The sequence below is a fragment of the Camelus bactrianus genome, chromosome 18 (genome assembly GCF_048773025.1).
Source record: "Camelus bactrianus isolate YW-2024 breed Bactrian camel chromosome 18, ASM4877302v1, whole genome shotgun sequence".
Lineage (NCBI taxonomy): Eukaryota > Metazoa > Chordata > Mammalia > Artiodactyla > Camelidae > Camelus > Camelus bactrianus.
The window spans coordinates 19771025-19788500 of record NC_133556.1 but is presented as its reverse complement, the minus strand read 5'-3'; the positions used below and the strand labels follow the sequence as shown (position 1 = coordinate 19788500).

Sequence of the window (17476 nt, the reverse complement as noted above, 5' to 3'; positions counted from 1 at the left end):
TCAAGGTTACACAGCCAACAAGAGGCAGGAGTCAGAATATGAACCCAAGCAGTCTGGCTCGAGTCTGTACCCTCGGCAAAGGAGGCCAAACCTTGTGCAGTTCACATTCTAGATTCCTATAGCCCATAAGATACTTCCTAAATGTATTTCTGTTTGGTGCATTCACATCATCTCATCTTCTCTTTAGGCAGACTGTGGCAAAGGTTCAGTCTGGTAGACTGTAACAAAGGCTTACTTGGATGGTTACTGCTTTCAGTCTTGTTGTTGGTTTTTTTTCCTTAATCAAGAGAAAGTAGGTTTCTTTCTTAACTGAATTAAAAACCTTTTTCCCTCCTCCAAGAAACCCAGAGCTAATGAGACATCATAAAACATTCAACCTCATTTCCTCTTACCCGGCATTCTGCTTCTATTGGTTTGATGAATGGAGAGCCACACATGGTCTGGGTCTTTATCACGTGATCATCAAGTAGCAATTGAATGTCATCAACTGCACACAAGATGCTTGTATCCTGCAAATAAAAATGACCTACTCTGTTCAAAGTCGGAAGACCTCTCCTCTTCTCATGCTGATCCCCAAAGGCTTCGCAATTAAGATCTCCACCCTTGTGGCATAGGAGTCTATGTCTTGTGGGGGGTGGAATTCCTATTTTCTTCCTTGAAAATATTCTGAAAGACACTGATTTTTCTACCTCCTTTGCAGAAATCAATTATGATCCAAGCCTAGACCTGGAACTGTCGTGGGTAGGAAGAGTTCTGTCCCTTTCCCTATGGGTTGTTTCTCTGTTCACTTGCTTTCCTGGTTCTCTCTCAGGTAGAATTAATTGCTAATCTGATTAGGGCTAGACCTTTGGTTCCCAAACTGTGTGCCACAGGGCACTGCAGCAAACTCACAGCAAATAATTGTGATTGTTTTAAAACAAAATACAAATGTTGTTCTTTCAATTTACATTTTTCTTCCCTGACAGTTGTTAAGTTGATGGGACACAAATACTTAAGTTGCTTGAACCTAATTACTTCATAAACAAAGCTGTTAAGTATTTCTTTTGGACTAGGGAAGGGAAGCATGAAAAAAGTACCCAGATACCAACAGCACACGATGAACCAAGAGAGTTTGGGAACCTCTGACTGAACAATTATTGGGCCATATTCTACTAGTAGTTAAGGTTACTGTGCCTTAAAGGTCAGCCCCTGTAGATGGACTTTTCCTCCTGGGCCATGTGGCAAACAAGCTGGTAAGGGTCTGTCCCTCTGTGGCAGGTCTGGTCTTTCTCACTCTTCCCACCTCCTCAAGCCTACATCTGGGTGGTTAATGTGGAGCTAGGATATATTCTCTCACCCTTTTACCAGCAGCTCTGCACTGGGAGGTACACCCAGCTATTAATAAAGTGGTTCCTTGACTCCCATTGTGCTGTTGATCCTTATCTATAGCTACTTCAGTCAAAAACTCTGAAGACTGGCCAGATGTAACTGAGCTGTCACCAGGTCCCCCAACTTAACTCCTCATCTCAGCCCAACAGCCTCTGGCAGTATCTAATCCAACCAGAACATGTAACACCAAGTTGCTGGTCTTGCTGGGAGAGGTTCCCAGTTCTCCTCCCTCCCCTTGGCTCATCTACAGTTCTTAGCCAAGTGAAATCAAGGCATGAAACAAAGAGGAAAAGAAGTCACAAAAGGATAACATGCAGCCTGAGAGACTGGAGAGTATGGGAGCCTTTAGGGTTTTAGTTCTCAGTCCACACTGGACTTTAGAAAACCCAGGGGTGCCTCAAAAATATTGATGCCCACGCAGGAGTGACATTGTGATTTAAAATAAGAAATACGTATTTGGCCTTTGTCCCTGTTGCTGGCACGATTCCTAAAACCCTTGGAATTTCCTAAGGGATGAGGGTGGTAAAGGCGTCTTTTGTTTTATTAACGAGGTGGCTTTTGGACCAAACCTAAGGTTTTGGGGCAGGTGGCCAGGAGAGCCAACTCTGTGATTAGAGGGTTGGAACGTTTAGTAGACAGTGTCAGAATTGAGTCAAACTGTAGGACAGCCAGCTTTTGTCAGAGAATTGCTTGGTGGTATGGGAACCCCACCCAGCCACCTACCCACTCCTATAACCAAACAAGACCCTATGGGGCCTTCCCAGGAAAGAGCCACAAACTGCCTCCCCAACCCCGTGCCCTCCATCTGCCTTTTGTCTGTAGAAAAACTTTAGCCAAAGAATATATTTCATCAGAGAAATGAAAAAATGCAGAAGCAAAGAAAAGCAGCCAAACAGGACAAAATAATAACAATTCAGTCATAAAACAAGTCAAAGACTTAGTTCCTCCTCAAGGGCTATAGATAATATTCTGAGCCATGTCCTTTGAGCTGTTTTGCAGATACGGAAACCCCTACCAGGTGGAAGGAGTTAACTACATGATGACCAGACTGTGGCCACAATATACGCTGCTCCATCTTACACAATTCCAAGAACTGGCTCAAGGAAATGGGAATAAACCGACCCCAGAACTGAAAATTAACTGTACTTAAAACAATCATGATGACATTAATCAGACCACCACATGACAATTTCAGGATGATTGTTGGAGATAACTGTGCCCTTTCCCTCCACATTTACACCCCTGAAACTTCCCTATAAAATCTCCTGCCCCCTGTCAACAGTGGGGGGAGTTGGCTTTTGGACACAAGTCCATCTTCTCCTCAGGTTCCTGGCTTCCTGAATAAAGCAACTTTCCCTTTACAACCAATACTCATCTCTTGAGTACTGGCTTTTGAGAGGTGAACAGCTGAACCTGAGTTCGATGATACCCTCAGCACCCATGCACTGGGACTGAGTGACCAGAACTATACCAGGACTGAGAAGTACTGCTCTAAAGAGCTGGTGGTCTGCGGTATGTAAGTTCCAGCTTGTTGCCTCCATGATTTATGGCTCACCCCAGCAGTAACCCCTCCTACCAATGGCCCATCCCAAAAGCAAGTCAGATCGTGGAGATGGTGAGCAAACCCTTCAGGTTTATGCACCTCCACACATACTTCACGAACTTACATGTTTCCTACAAGTGCCAGTGAAAAGACAGAAGTCAATACTCTTGCTATTCAAAATGTGGTCCAGAGACCACAGCCTCAACATTACTTGGGAGCCTCAACATTACTTGTTGGAACTGCAGAACCTCAGGCCCCAGCCCAGACCTGCTGAATCATAACCTGCATTTCAGAAAGATCCTCAGGTGATTCCTGCACTTAATATACTATCTTGAGAAGTGATAAGCACTGTCTACCTCAGGTATACTTTTGAGGGACCTGGGGTGCCCTCCCGAGGGGATGCTAAGTCAGGGGGCTTGCTCAGCTCCTTTTTAATGAAAAAGCTTATTGTTCTGAATCAAAAGGCCTCTCTCATTTCAAAATACCTCACCTCATGGTGCCTGGGAGGATGGCTGACTGGCACAGGAAGGCAGATGGGAGGAAATAATCTAATGCACCAGCATAGTGATTATAGACAACAATACTGTGTTAAAAACTTCAAAGTTGCTAAGAGACTAGACCTTAATTATCCTACCACAAAAAAGGAAGGATAATTACATAAGGTGATAAAATTGTTAGCTAGGGTGGTAATCATAACTGCAATATGTAAGTGTATTAAAGCAACTCATTGTACACCTTGAATTCATGCAATGTTATATGTCAATTACACCTCAATATAAATTTTTTAAAAGATGTTAGGGAGTTCTTCCTTGAGTTCTGTTGCAATTCTGGATGAATCCCCTCTGTAATTTACTACATAATAAACAGGCTGCTCTCAGGGGGCTGGACAGTTGGACTGAGACTCACAGTGTCCCTGTACTTGACGAAGCTGAGTGTCATGTTAATCCAGTCTAACTTCATTTTCTCCAAGTTTTTCTCCAGAGAGTATTCCTTACTGGCAGCTGCACCAATGGGCTCCAGTCTAAAGAGGGAAGACAGAGACAGTAACGTCAATGGGAGGACACAGCGAAAACACATCACAGGAAGAATTTCAGCTCAGCCGTGAGATCTGAAATTTTAAAAACCTTTAATTTTACTAAAATGCTTACCATCCTACTCGAATACTTGCCAGTTATCTCCAGTGTTTTGCAGGATTTCCTTACCCTTGGCACTAGTGACTTTTTTGGACTGTTTCATGGGCTGAATTGTATCCTTCCAAAAATCATGTGTTGCAGGAGAGGATATAGCTCAGTGGCAGAGTGCGTGCTTAGCATGCAAGTGGTCCTGGGTTCAATTCCCAGCACCTCCATTAAAAACAAACAAACCTAATTACCTTCCCCCAAAACAAAACAAAACAAACCCCCCAAATCATGTGTTGAAATCCTAACCTTACACCTCAGAATGTGAGGTACGCTATTTGGAGTAGGGTCTTTAAAGAGGTAGTTAAGTTAAAATGAGGTCATTAGGGTAGGTCCTAATCCAATATGACTGGTGTCCTTCTAAGAAGAGGAGATTAAGACACAGACACACACAGAGGGAAGACTGTATGAGGACACAGGGAGAAGGTGCCCATCTGCAAGCCAAGGAGAGAGGCCTGAGAAAAAATCAGTCTCGCCAACACTTTGATCTTGGACTTCAAGCCTCAGAGTTGTGAGAAAATAAATTTCTGTTGTTTAAACCACCTACTCAATGGTATTTGTTATAGCAGCCCTAGAAAACTAACAGAGGGTGGATAACTCTTTGTTGTAGTGGGGTGGGGGGCTGTCCTGTGCACTGTGGGATGTTTAGCAGCATCCCTGACCAGTAGCTGACACCACCCTTTGCCAGCTGTGGCAACCAAAAATGTCTCCAGATGCTGCCACTGTCCCCTGGGGGTAGACATCCCCAGTTGAGAACTACTGTTTTAAGGCCATTAAAACAAGACCTTTTTTTTCCATTTCATGTACTCCTTTTTACTCCTATTTATTTCAGAATTATTATTCTGACTTCTTATTCAGATCTTAGAACTTCTGTTAATTTATATGATGGTTTTTGTTCCACTCCTTGTCCCTATCTTTTCAAAAAACACCTGCCATTTTCCCCATGCACTGGGTCCACCCGTCTGTGGCCCCTCTGTTCCCCAGAAATGGGGAGGGAGTGAGAGAAGGGGAAGAAAAATCCCTTTCTTTTTGCTTCCACAGGAGAGCTAGGTCCCAAACCCAGGTGTGGCCAAGGAATGGAGAAGCAAATTTCTTGGGGAGAAAAGGAGAGATTATTCTTTCTGCCCAAGCAGTGTCTTTCATCGCATCCTCAATCATCTGGTCTTGACTTGCAGGTCAGGAAACTGAAGCCCAGAGGAAGCAAGTGACATGTACAAAGTCACACACACAGCTGAGCAGTGCCAGGACCAGGTTTAGATACCAGTTCCTCTGACTTCTCGCCTGGTGTTTCTTCCTCCCCCACCACATGCCTTCTCCCCTCTCTTTGTCGGGGGAGGGGGCAATAGAATTGCTCACATGTGGTCAGCTGAATAGGGCAACTAAACCGAGCTGAAAATCAGGACCTCAGCAGCACGGTCATCATCCTTTATGTGGCCTTCTTGGGAGATAACCAAAATGAGTGTGTGTATAGAGAGAGTAATAAAGGCAGGTGCCAATCCAGATGAGTGTGAGGCAAGCAGGCTGGCTGTGTGGCCATGACCAAGTCACATGACAGGCATTGGGTCCTCATCTGCTCCTATCAGGGGTTGTCAGTACAATCAAATAAGACAAAATGCCTGTAGCATGCCTTATGACTTATAATTATGCAAATAATTGCAAGGGAAGGAATTAATGATGTTGGAAGTCCTCAAAATATATCAGGAGTTGACCTCACCGAAATGTGCTAAAGATGCTCACTAACTGGGCTGTGATAAAAACGGCCTTAACTGTGGGATGGTGGGATGCAAGGAACATCACACCTCACTAATATGTAGTAGCTGAGAACTTAGACGTTAAATCGTTTAGGTTACATGCCTTATTTCATAATCCTCACAGTCAGTCTAATCACCTAGCTACTATTATTATTCCCATTTTACAGATAAGGAGACTGAAGCACACAGAGGTGAACAACTTGACCAAGGCATCACCACTTCTGGATTTGTCACAGCTGAGCATGTTGGCATGAAGTATGGCAGGGCTGCTGTGTGTTTGCTCAGTCTCTGTCTCCTTAGGTGGGTTTATCTTTTTATGCAGTAAAGGGTAATTAATGGTTAAGGCTCTGAAGTCAGGTAGCGTGGGCTCAGGTACTGGTTCTTTTACTGATAGTTACTATCAGTAGTACTGCTATCAGTTCTTACTACAACTATCTGGACAGTTACTTAATCTCTCAAATCAATTGATTTACTCAGCTGTAAAATGTCCATAAAATTAGCTAGAATATTACGTGGTTGTGATGGATAAGTTGGTTCTTATATCTAAAAATGCTCAGTGCAGCGTAAGTGTTCTACAGTTGGTATTTTTGGGAAGCATGAGGTCCTAGGGGAAAATGAGGCCCTTTAATAAAAGAGCATAAACCTGGTAAAAATGCACGTCTCTAGGCCTGCTTCTCAAAGAGGGATAGTAACGGTGGTATTGGTGGGCATCAGAGCATTCAAGTGGATTTGGGGGCCTGGATGCACTTGTTCTGTCACAGTATGAAGAAGGGCCTTCAAAGTCCAGCAAGCACATCGTTGCCTAGGGCAGCACTGACCATTCGAAATATAACATGAGCCGCATGTCACTTTAAAGTCTCTGGCAGCCCCATTTAACAAACGTAAAAAGAAACAGGTGAAATTAATGTTAATAATTTACTTCAACTCAATAAATCCAAAATATGATCATTTCAACATGTAGTCAATATTTAAGATAATTAGATATTTTGCTCTTATTTCCTTAATAATTAGTCTTTGAAATCCAGCCTATATTTTTACATATCCAGCCCATCGAATCCAGAATAGCTACATTTCAAGGGCTGAGTAGCCACATGGGTGTAGCGGCTTCTGCACCGGACAGTGCTGACCTGGAGGATTTGTTAAAACACAGATTGCAGGGTCCACCCCCAGAATTTCTGTTTCAGCAGATGGGGTGGGGCCTGAGAGTGTGCATTTCTAACAAGTTCCCAAGTGATGTTGGTGCAGCTGGTCTGAGGTCACAAGTCTGAGAACCAGCTGTGTTGAGTGAGAGCCAAACCCAGTTGCCTAACAGGGTTTCTAGTCTTAGCAACACATCTCCCCATCCATTCCCCTGAAAGAAGTGTGGAAAAACCAACAGCGTCCTGAGAATCTCTAATCCAGAAAACAGCAGTTCAAATAGTACAAATTCTCACACACAAACTCCAGAGGCATTTGGAGAAGGAAAGAAAGCAAGTGAAGAGATCTTTCATTTGATCATATTTCATGGAATTTTAGAGCTCAGAGAGCCACTCTGTTTGTGGCTGTTGTTTGTTTAAAGAAGAGGGAACTGAGGCCCAGAAAGGTTAAAAGGTTTTGCCCAAAGTCACTGAAAGCTGGGCTTAGAGCTCAGGTTCAAAGTCCTTTTTTTTTTCCTTTTGAAATTAAAATCTCTGACTTAATTTTCTAGTCACAATCTGTCATCAACTCTGTAGCTGGAAATGAAAGCTTCACCAGCAGCTAGTCAGCTGAAGTGAAGGTTACCCTAAACCAGAGTGAGAAAAACAGCCTTTGACGAGGCCATTCAGTCATATCGTTGTGGGAATTTACATGCATTTCAAACAAAAAGCCTTCTGAAGGGAGGGAGAAACCTTACTTTTCAATGAATTTGCCAAATCCAAATTCCAGCATATTTGAGAGGCAGGTCATTTCAGTGGGCTTTATTTCAGAGCCGACAATCTCACTGATCTGCAAAAAGAAAAGCAAGTATGTCCGAGGTAGCACTGCCCAGTAGACTTTCCGTGTGATCAAAATGTTCTGTGTTTGCACTCTCTTCTGTAGGAGCCACCAGTCACACTCAGTTTTGAAGCCCTGGAAATGTGGCTAGTGTGACTGAGGAACTGATTTTCAAATTTTATTTAATTTTAATTAATTTATATTTAAATAGCTGTGTGTAGCTAGTGGCTACCAAATTGGACAGTGCAGGTCTAAGGATGTGGGAGGCAGACTGGGGTCCACACTTGCATTATGCCTGGTTTACTGGTAGGGGTTATTCTCACACCGGAACTTGGCATAGTGCAAACTCGTGAGCACCTTACAGCCTCACAACCAGGTCTGGTTTGTTTCTGTGCTCCCAGGGCTGAGTGCAAAACCTGGCCCATGACAGAAGCTGAATAAAAGGAGGAAGTTGTGAGTATATGGGATGACAGGGAGATCCCCAAATTCTGTGATCTGAGGATGCTGGGAAGGAGGAAGGGCTCCCCCACCAAAATCTTCCTTTCCAACCCGGTGTACTAACTTGCTGAAAATGTTAGCCCTTCTTGTGCCCATTCCTTTGGTGTAAATATCACCCCAACCTTATTGCATAATTGAAAGTATCCCCGAGAAAGGTCTTTAATGAAGTCTCTGATAGAGAGTGAGAGATCTGAACAGTATGAGGGTTATGTGTGCTTAGGAAGAGAATGGGGGCTCAGGGGAATGAGGCTCTGTAAAAAACCTCACCTACTGCCCAGTTTTGTCTCTGTCCAACCCCATTAGGACTAAAGAATGTCAAAGAAGGAAGGCACATGAAAGTTGCATTATGTTCTGTCTTATTTAGCCCTGTGTCCCTGGGGCCTGGGCATTTAGTGGGCATCAACAAGTACTAACGGAGTGAAAGCATGAGTGAAACAGCTAATTCAAATGGTTTCCAATCTGAGTTCTGAGGACACCTGGAAGACCATTAAGACAGTAATAATAAAAGGGATTAATATTTACTGAGGGCTTACTATGTAGTAGGTACTGTTTTAAGAGCTTTACGTACTTATTTCATTCTCCCAGAGCAATGAAGAAGGTACTCATGTATTATCATTCCCATTTTCCATATAAGAAAACTGAGAAAAAGAAATTAAGTAACTTGTCTAAGACCATCTAGCTAATAAATGGCAGAATTGGGACTTGGATTCAGTTCGGACTCCAAAGCTCTCATCCATCATATGCTGGTGTTTCTCGCAGGTCTTCTATGTACAGTTGTGCAGGTTGTATACTGCATAACTCTAGAAAGTACAATTCACACTATAGTGCACAAAAACAGCATTCCCAAAGCATAATCTGCACAACTGTCCCTGGTGGCCCTGGGATCTCACTTATCCTCTAATACCTGAAAGTATAGCTTAGAATAACACACTGACTATCTCTAGGATTAAATAACATAACTGTTAGAGCACTTGGCGTAGTACTTAGCCTGTGGAAGGACTGAGATTCATAGTTTTATTTTTTAAATTGCCATTGTTAATTACCGAGATTAACAGGCACCTACTCTTCTAATTCTAAGAACCTGGAGTTACACTGTCCAATACACAGCCACTAACCTCTTGTAGCTATTGAGAACTTGACATGTGACTAGTCCATACTGAGATGTGCTACAGGTAAAAGCACACCATATTTCTAAGGTTTAGTATGAAAATGGCAACGTGATAGATCACATTAACATTTTTATATTGATTACCTATTGAGCTGATGTCTTAGATATGTTTGGTTAAATAAATTCATAAAATTTATTTCACCTGTTTATACTTTTTAAAATGTGGCTACTGGAAACTTTGGAATTACACATATGTTCATATCATACTTCTACTGGGCAGCAGTGTCCAAGGGGGCCAGCTTGGGGACACGTTAGTGCCATGTCACCTTGTTCCATCTTGTTTTGCACCACAATAGCAATAAAGTCTGTGTCTCAAACACAGAGACTAGCCTTTCCTGCTTAAGTTCTGGGAAATGGTCAGAAATCTCAATACAACCACCTCATGACCCCAGAAGACCTGTTCTGTAGACTTGAGAGCTACGGGAGGTTTAGCCTTACAGAGCCCCCGGCTAGAGCCAAATCTGTGCATGTGGATCTCCTGAGTTAGGCATTAGGACTGAGAATGGCTTCCCCGGGCCTGGGGCTGTCACTGGGGTGGCTTGTGGCGTGACCTACAAAGCAGGCAGGAATGGGCTCTGAGTAGGGGGCTGCTCAGAGCATACCTGGTGGCCTTTGCCCTTTTTAAGCCTGCCTTTAACCGTTGGGCTCATTGGGATTCCACTGTCAGTGCTCTTTACTCAGGAGCCACCTTCCTGGGGTGGCAATCCACTCTTACCTGTAGCTCACTGCCCACTATCATCCACTCTTTCCTTCTGACCTGATATTTCTTGCCCCCTTTTCATCCATCAAGGCTGCATCAAACAGACCTAGATTCCAATTACCTTCCCCACTACTCACTAGCAACGTGACAATCTACTGCCCCTAGTTCAAAGGGTTGTTGGGAGGATGAAACGAGAGAATCTCTATGAAGTATGTAACAGTACCCAGTACATAGTTGGTACTCAATACACTTTAGCTATTATTTTTATTATTATTATTATTATTATTATTATTATTATTATTATTATTATTATTATTATTATTATTATTTTAATTCCAAGGAATATTTTTCCCAATCTGTCCATCTAAGTGGCTTATAAATGAGAATTATTAATGTCTAGGAATGGTTGGGATTTTTAAAGTGCCCATGTGTGAGAACAGTGTTATCCTAGGGGAAGCACCAGGTAGAAGGGATGGGCTTTGCAAGTTCCCTGGAGCATCGTTTAAATGCCACTGATGAGGGTACTTTCCATAATGCCATCTATGGAAAGACCTAGCACTGCTGGAGGCCACCTGTCTACCTAACCTCCCTAACCCTCTAAATGGGTCAAAGCCCTTGTCAGGCTAGGTCCACAGGGAGAGGCACCGTATGAATACCAAGTGAGGGAAGCTACCCATGTGCAGATCCCTCTGCTGGGGCAGCTCAAGACCAGAAGTCTATGAGATGACATCTCCTCTGCACTTTTTTTACACCCTTTTGCTTAAGTCTTGAGTTTCAAGTCTTTCTGGGAAATTCAAAGAAGCTGCTCTCTACAGGAAAATCCTGACTCTCTCATGTATCAAGATCTCTGCTGTCCTAGGGAGATCAAAATACTCCTAGTCACTGGGCTCAGGTGGCATTCTCTGGGAGATGAGGGTTGTGGTCTCAGACTGAGTCCTTCTAGAGACAATGTCCTCAGTCTTGTGCATGGTTCCCAGAAAGGGAATTCCAGGCCCAGTCAGAGAGGAATCTGCCTATGGAGAGCCAGTCTCCTCTCCACCTCCACACAGAGCAACAACTTGGCAGAGGACGTTTCAAGGCCATTGCTAGCCCTTGAATGTGATAATTATTTTGGAAGCACAGTGAGTTTTCTTTTTTCTGCTTAGTATTCACACCACATTTATCACCCTCACACTTGGTTGCTTATAAAAATCCCAACCATTTTTAGGCAGAATATTTATTATTCTCATCTATGGACTCAAAGGGCTGAAAGAAGAGTATAAAATTATTTCTGAACATAGCTTGTTGGACGATAAAGCTGACACCACCGTCAACTCAAGCCGGAAACATCTGGCTTTGTTAGGAGCCCCCCAGGGACAGGTGTGACTTTCTCTTTTGTATAGCCTAGGTCAAGGAACAAATCCAGGCCCCTCCCATTGTAATTCAACACCCTTGTCAGCTTTTAGAATCCTTTTAGGAGAGACTGTGTGGCCACTGGCTGGAACAATACTCAACCACTGGCAATGGGGTCCCCTCCAAAAGGATCAACCTGCTCATGTGGAGAGGCAGGTCATTCTTCCCTTCTTTCAAAAGGATATTTCCCCCTTTTCTACCCTCTTGGCCTCAAGTAGATTCTCCCTTGAGAGAGAGGAAGCTTGGCCTATTAATGATTCCTGCCTTCCAAAGGACTACCAGGACCAGGGCTGCGCTGGGCTGGGCTGGGCTGGTTGGGGGGTGGGCAGTGACAGGGACCTGCTGCCAGTGACGATCTTTCATTCCTGGGTTGCAGGAAATGCTGAGGATAGGGATGTGTTGCTTGAACTTATCAATCTTGCTTTTCACATTCTCTGCTAAGCGCCTGGGTGCAGGCATGTCAGTTAAGGTCTTGGTCAGTTTATATACGGTCCTCCACATATTCCCTATTTCCTCCGCGATCTCCTCGGCATTCAGTAAAAAGAGGGGTCCTGAAATAGAAAAGATGGGGTGAGGGAAGGGTCAGAGCACTAAGCAGTGTTAGTCACGTGTACCTTTAACTCCCTGAATCTAGAACGGCACCTATGGTGTGAATATTGGAACAAGCGCAGGCTTTGGAGTTGGGTCTATTTAGACAGTGATGCCTTGGCCATAGTTACTGAACTTTTCTAAGTCTCAGCAGTCTCACCTGTAATACAGGGGTAATAATGGATACCTTAGGGGGTGACTGTGAAAATTATGTGACATAAGTAAAGTGGCTGTCATAATGTCTGGCATATAATGCAAATGCAGTTAGGGAATCAACTGTTAGTATAAGTTGTAGATGCAATTACAGAACAATGTAAAATACCACGTTAATGGTCAAAGCAAGGAAAATCATATGATAACGTAAATTGATGCAGAAAAAGCATTTGACAAAATCCAATATCCATTCATGATAAAACTCTCTAAACAAACTAGAAATAGAAGACAGATTCCTCAGTCTGATAAAAGGCACCTATGAAAAACCTACACTAGCATTACATTTTTGTATATATTAAATGTGGATATCTGTATGCAACAGAACGAACTTCAACTTAAACTGCATATCTTATATAAAAATTAACTCAAAATGGACCATTGACCTAAATGTAAAACATAAAAGTATAAAATTTCTGAAGAAAATAAAGAAGAACATCTTCATGACCCTGGTTAGGCTAAGAATTCTTAGACATGACACGAAAAGCAGAACCCATAAAAGAAAAATTGATAAATTGGGCTTCATCAAAATTAAAAATTTTTTTCTGTGTGAAAGACACCATTAAGAGAATAAAAAGACAAGATACAAACTGGGAGAAAATATCTGCAAACCAACGTCTGACAAAGGATTTACATCCAAAATACATAAAGACCTCTCAAACCTCAACAGTAAGAAAACAAATACCTTGATTAAATAAAATGGGTAAAAAACTTGAGCCAATATTTCACCAAAAAGGAAATACAACTGGCAAACAAGCACATAAAAAGATGTTCAACATCATTAGGCATCAGGAAAATGCAAATTAAAACAATCGTCTAAGAGAATGGCTAAAAAACACTGACAATACCAAGTGCTGGTGAGGATGTGGAACAAGTGGAACTACCGTACACTGCTGGCACATGGGAAAGTGGTATGACCACTGTGGAAAACACGAGTTGGGCATTTGCTTACAAAGTTATACATATACTTTAAATACAGCTTAGCCATTTACTCCTGGGCATTTACCCTGGAGGAAGGAAAGCTTATGTTCACACAAAATCTTGTACATGAATGCTTATAGCAGCTCTATTCATAATAGCCTGAAACTGGAAACAGCCTAAATATCCAACAATGGGTGAAAGACTAAACAAACTGGTATAGCCAGATAATGGAATACCACCCAGCAATAAAAGGAATGGACCTATGGATACATCCAACAACTTGGATGAATCTCAAAGGCAGTATGCTGAGTGTAAAAAGCATACTCAAAGGTTGTGAAAGGTTACACACTGTTTCATCCCATTTATATGACAGTTTCAAAAACAAAACTCTAGTAACAATGAAGAGATCAACAGGCTGCAGGGAGAGTGTGACTACAAAGGGGCACTACAAGGAAGCTTATTGAGGTGATGATTGTTCCATTTCCTGATTGTGGTGAATCAACACATGCGTTAAAGTTCACAGAACTGTATGCCAAAAATGTCAGTTTTACTGTGTATGAATTTAAAAACTAAAATGTAAAAAATTTAAAATGTATTATCTCTTTCTAATAAAAAGACTTCATAAATTTCTCTTTTTTTTTTAGTTTTTTAAATTGAAGTATAGTTGTATCAATTTCTGGTGTACAGCATAATGTTTCGGTCATACATATACATACATATATTCATTTTCATATTTATACCTTCTTAACATCATAAATATTTTGTGCCTCAAGCCAACAAAAAGCATCATGTTTAAAGGTGATGCTCTTGAAGAATTCCCATTAAAATCAGGAATAAGACAAAGGTGCCCACAATTACTGCTGTTTATTTTGGAAGTACGAGTAAACACAGAAACGTGAATCTAAAAAGGGGTGTGAAAATGACAAATAAGGTAAAATATTCTAAATGTATAGATATTATTGAGTACCTGGAAAAATGAAAAATATCAATGGAAATATTTAGGACTGAAAATTATTTAAATAAGGTAGTTTAATAATAGAAAAAAATGGGTGAACACACAGATAGTCTTTTATAAAACAAGGAATACAACTGACCAATAAACATTCAACTTCAATTAAATGAAAGAATACTTTTTAATAATGAAAAAGAAAATATCATTTTAAACATCAAATCAGCAAAAAAGTTTTCAAAGCTATTACATACTAAGTTTGCTGAGGACATGAGTAATAGGCACTAAGATACTGCTAGGAAAACAATAAATTAAAATATGTGACTTTTCTGGAAGGCAATACCAATAACAAAAGCAGTTTTTAAAGTCCTAATAATTTTATTACATTCCTCAATAAATTTCCTTATAGTATCCCTTTGAAATGGATCTACATTCCATCTCACTTTTAGTAATTTATCCTAAGAAAATTACCATTATTGTGTTCAGAAAATTGGCAACAAAGATGTTCACTGCAGTTGTGTTTATAATATTGAAGCACTGCAAACAAGCTAAAGGTGCAACCCTAAAGATCTCAGATTTTGTCCTCTGCACTTACACACTCTTCCCAGGCGATGTCATTGATGACTTTTAATTGTAACCTGCACATCAATTATTCCCCAATATAAATCCCACCTCCCACTAAAACTTAACTCCAGACTGATATAGTCAACCGCTAATTTATATCCCCATTTGGATGTTTGTAGACATGTAACTTAGTGTATTCAAGCTGATGGCTTTCTCCCAATAGATTTGTCATTTCTGTTGTTTTTTGATGGCATTATCCACTAAACTCCCTGAGCTAATAGTCTGGAATTCACCCTAGGAGCTTCTTTCTCCCTCCCTGCCCCATATCAGATCAATCATGAAGTCCTATTGACTCTACCTGCTCATATTTCTCCAGCCTTCAGGATCTGAAAGGATAAACTGGGAGTTTGAGATTTGCAGATACTAAACATTATATATAAAATAGATAAACAACAAGTTTATACTGTATAGCACAGGGAACTATATTCAGTATCTTGTAGTAACCTATAATGAAAAAGAATATGAAAATGAATATATGTATGTTATATGTATGACTGAACTATTATGCTGTACACCAGAAATCAACACAATGTTATAAACTGACTATATTTCAATAAAAAAGAAAATAAGAAAATGAAAGGAAAAAAAGAAAATGAAAGAAAAAGAAAGAAAAACATAGAAGTCGCTTACAGAGATCTATGGCACTCTGGCCTTTCCTGAAGCATAATAGGGGAACTGCCATCTTATTCTCCCACCATCTGCCTCTCTGAGTCACTACCCAATCCATGGCTCTGGGCGGTTGCCTATTCTATTTGACCCTAGCAATAAGTCTGGCTCTTTGATCCCTATCTTCTGTCATTATCACATCAGAAAAATTTGACTATGGTTGCCTTAATCCAGAGTATGAGAATATGATAAAAAGTCCAGCCAGAATCTGAAGCCCAAATCCTATTTCAGAACTGGGCTGGATCCACTACCCCATCCCCATCTTGCCCCAGAAGACTGAGACTGTGGCATACCATTCATCCACTCCTCCGACTTGATGCTGAACTCATAGGCTGTCACCCACAGCTGCTCATAAGGCACTTTGTTGGTCAACACGGTTTGCAGAAGAGGGAAGGTACTCTTCTCCTTTTCCAACAGATCCTCCTCCTTATTGATCAACTGCAGGGCAAAAGGGGATGCTGTTTATTGGGTGGGTGACTCTCCTGAACCCGAGAAGCCAGCATGGCAAATTCCTCAGTGCTTTCGAAACCAAGCTGAGGAAGATGCACGTTCATCTGGAGAGCAGGAGAGGAAAATAAAACATGGCCTCAAGTAAGAAGGTCCCTCTGCTACCTCTGAGGGCCATGACAGCTGAGATTTAGCTGGGTGAAACTTTACAATAATTTGCCACTGGCTCCATCATCTTTGCTCCTACTGTACCATATCCATATCCCCATTTTCACAATTTTCATATGTACTTTAACTGTTCACATGATGTTGCCTTCTTGTGCTGAACTGCCTCAAAGGTAAAAAAGTCAGTGATTAAAGTACTTACTAGTGACCTTCTGAGGAAGTTACTTAGCCTCTCCAAGACTTAGTTCTCCCATTTAAATAGGGACAAATGAAGATAGTAACAGTGTCTACCCCAAAGGTTTATATGGATATTAAGTGATATATCACATATGAAGCACTTTGCACATTGTGCACATAATAAATGCTCAATGTACATGAGAAATTATTCCATTATAATTTCTTCTTTGTGTACTTAATGACTAACAAAGAAGCTGGTATAATAAAGGGGTGTAGAAAAAGGTAGCTGAAAGTACCAATAAAAGAACTGCTTAATCAATTAATACTGTCAACCTGACAGGTTGTGTTAGGAAAAACACAAAACCAAGGACCAGAACCAACAGAGCAGGACAGTCATAAGCCCCCATCCCAACTCCAAGACCCCAAACCTCAAATTCCACCAGTGCTTGATCTAGGTTCTTCGAAAGCTCATTAAGCTTCTCAACATTGTTCTTCATTTCTTCTGTGGTCATCACTTCACGTTTCCTAAAACCTTCCAGTTCCTTGTTGTAGCCCTCAAGTTTTGCCTCAAATTCTGAGCACCTGAAAGTAAAGACAGCCTAGTCACTATTGGACTTTCCATTGTGTGATTTTCGAACCCACATTCAAGCTTGGGGAGAATTTGATCTTCTGATACAATATATGTAGAACTTATAAGTATATGTTATTATATATAAGTTATAATCCTACCTCCCAGAGACAGCTGTTGTGAAACTACTGGTGGTTAAATATCTCCAGATGTTTCCTATATAGGTAAATATATATTGAAATATATATTATAATACATATATACACTATATATTATATACACAAATACAAAATTTATGTATATACATATTATTCATTTCTTCATTAGATATTTATTATTAAGTGCCTAACTCCAAGAACTGGTCTAGATATCAGGAATGTATTTGTGAAGTACACTAATTAAGCCTCCTACCCTAATGGAGCTTGTATTTTAGTTTGGGAAAACCCAGACAATAAACATACATGGATGGGTGAATGGATGAATGGATGGATGGATGGATGGATGGACGAGTGGATGGATAAATCCATACATAGATAAAAATGAAGTGAGATTATTTCTGATAGTGACAAATGCTCTGAAGAAAATTGAACAGGGCAGGGTACCTAGCGGA

General features: G+C 41.1%; 1 protein-coding gene across 1 annotated transcript in view; it reads right to left on the bottom strand.

Annotated features, from left to right (window-relative positions):
- DNAH3 (dynein axonemal heavy chain 3) overlaps positions 1-17476 on the bottom strand; it is a 152752-nt gene that overhangs the window by 98518 nt on the left and 36758 nt on the right. The window contains exons 18-23 of the mRNA XM_074346872.1: positions 16727-16880; positions 15803-15947; positions 11891-12102; positions 7714-7805; positions 3818-3932; positions 393-509 (exon numbers count right to left, since the gene is read on the bottom strand). Coding sequence (XP_074202973.1) covers positions 393-509; positions 3818-3932; positions 7714-7805; positions 11891-12102; positions 15803-15947; positions 16727-16880 — 835 coding nt within the window. The remainder of the gene's footprint in view (positions 1-392; positions 510-3817; positions 3933-7713; positions 7806-11890; positions 12103-15802; positions 15948-16726; positions 16881-17476) is intronic.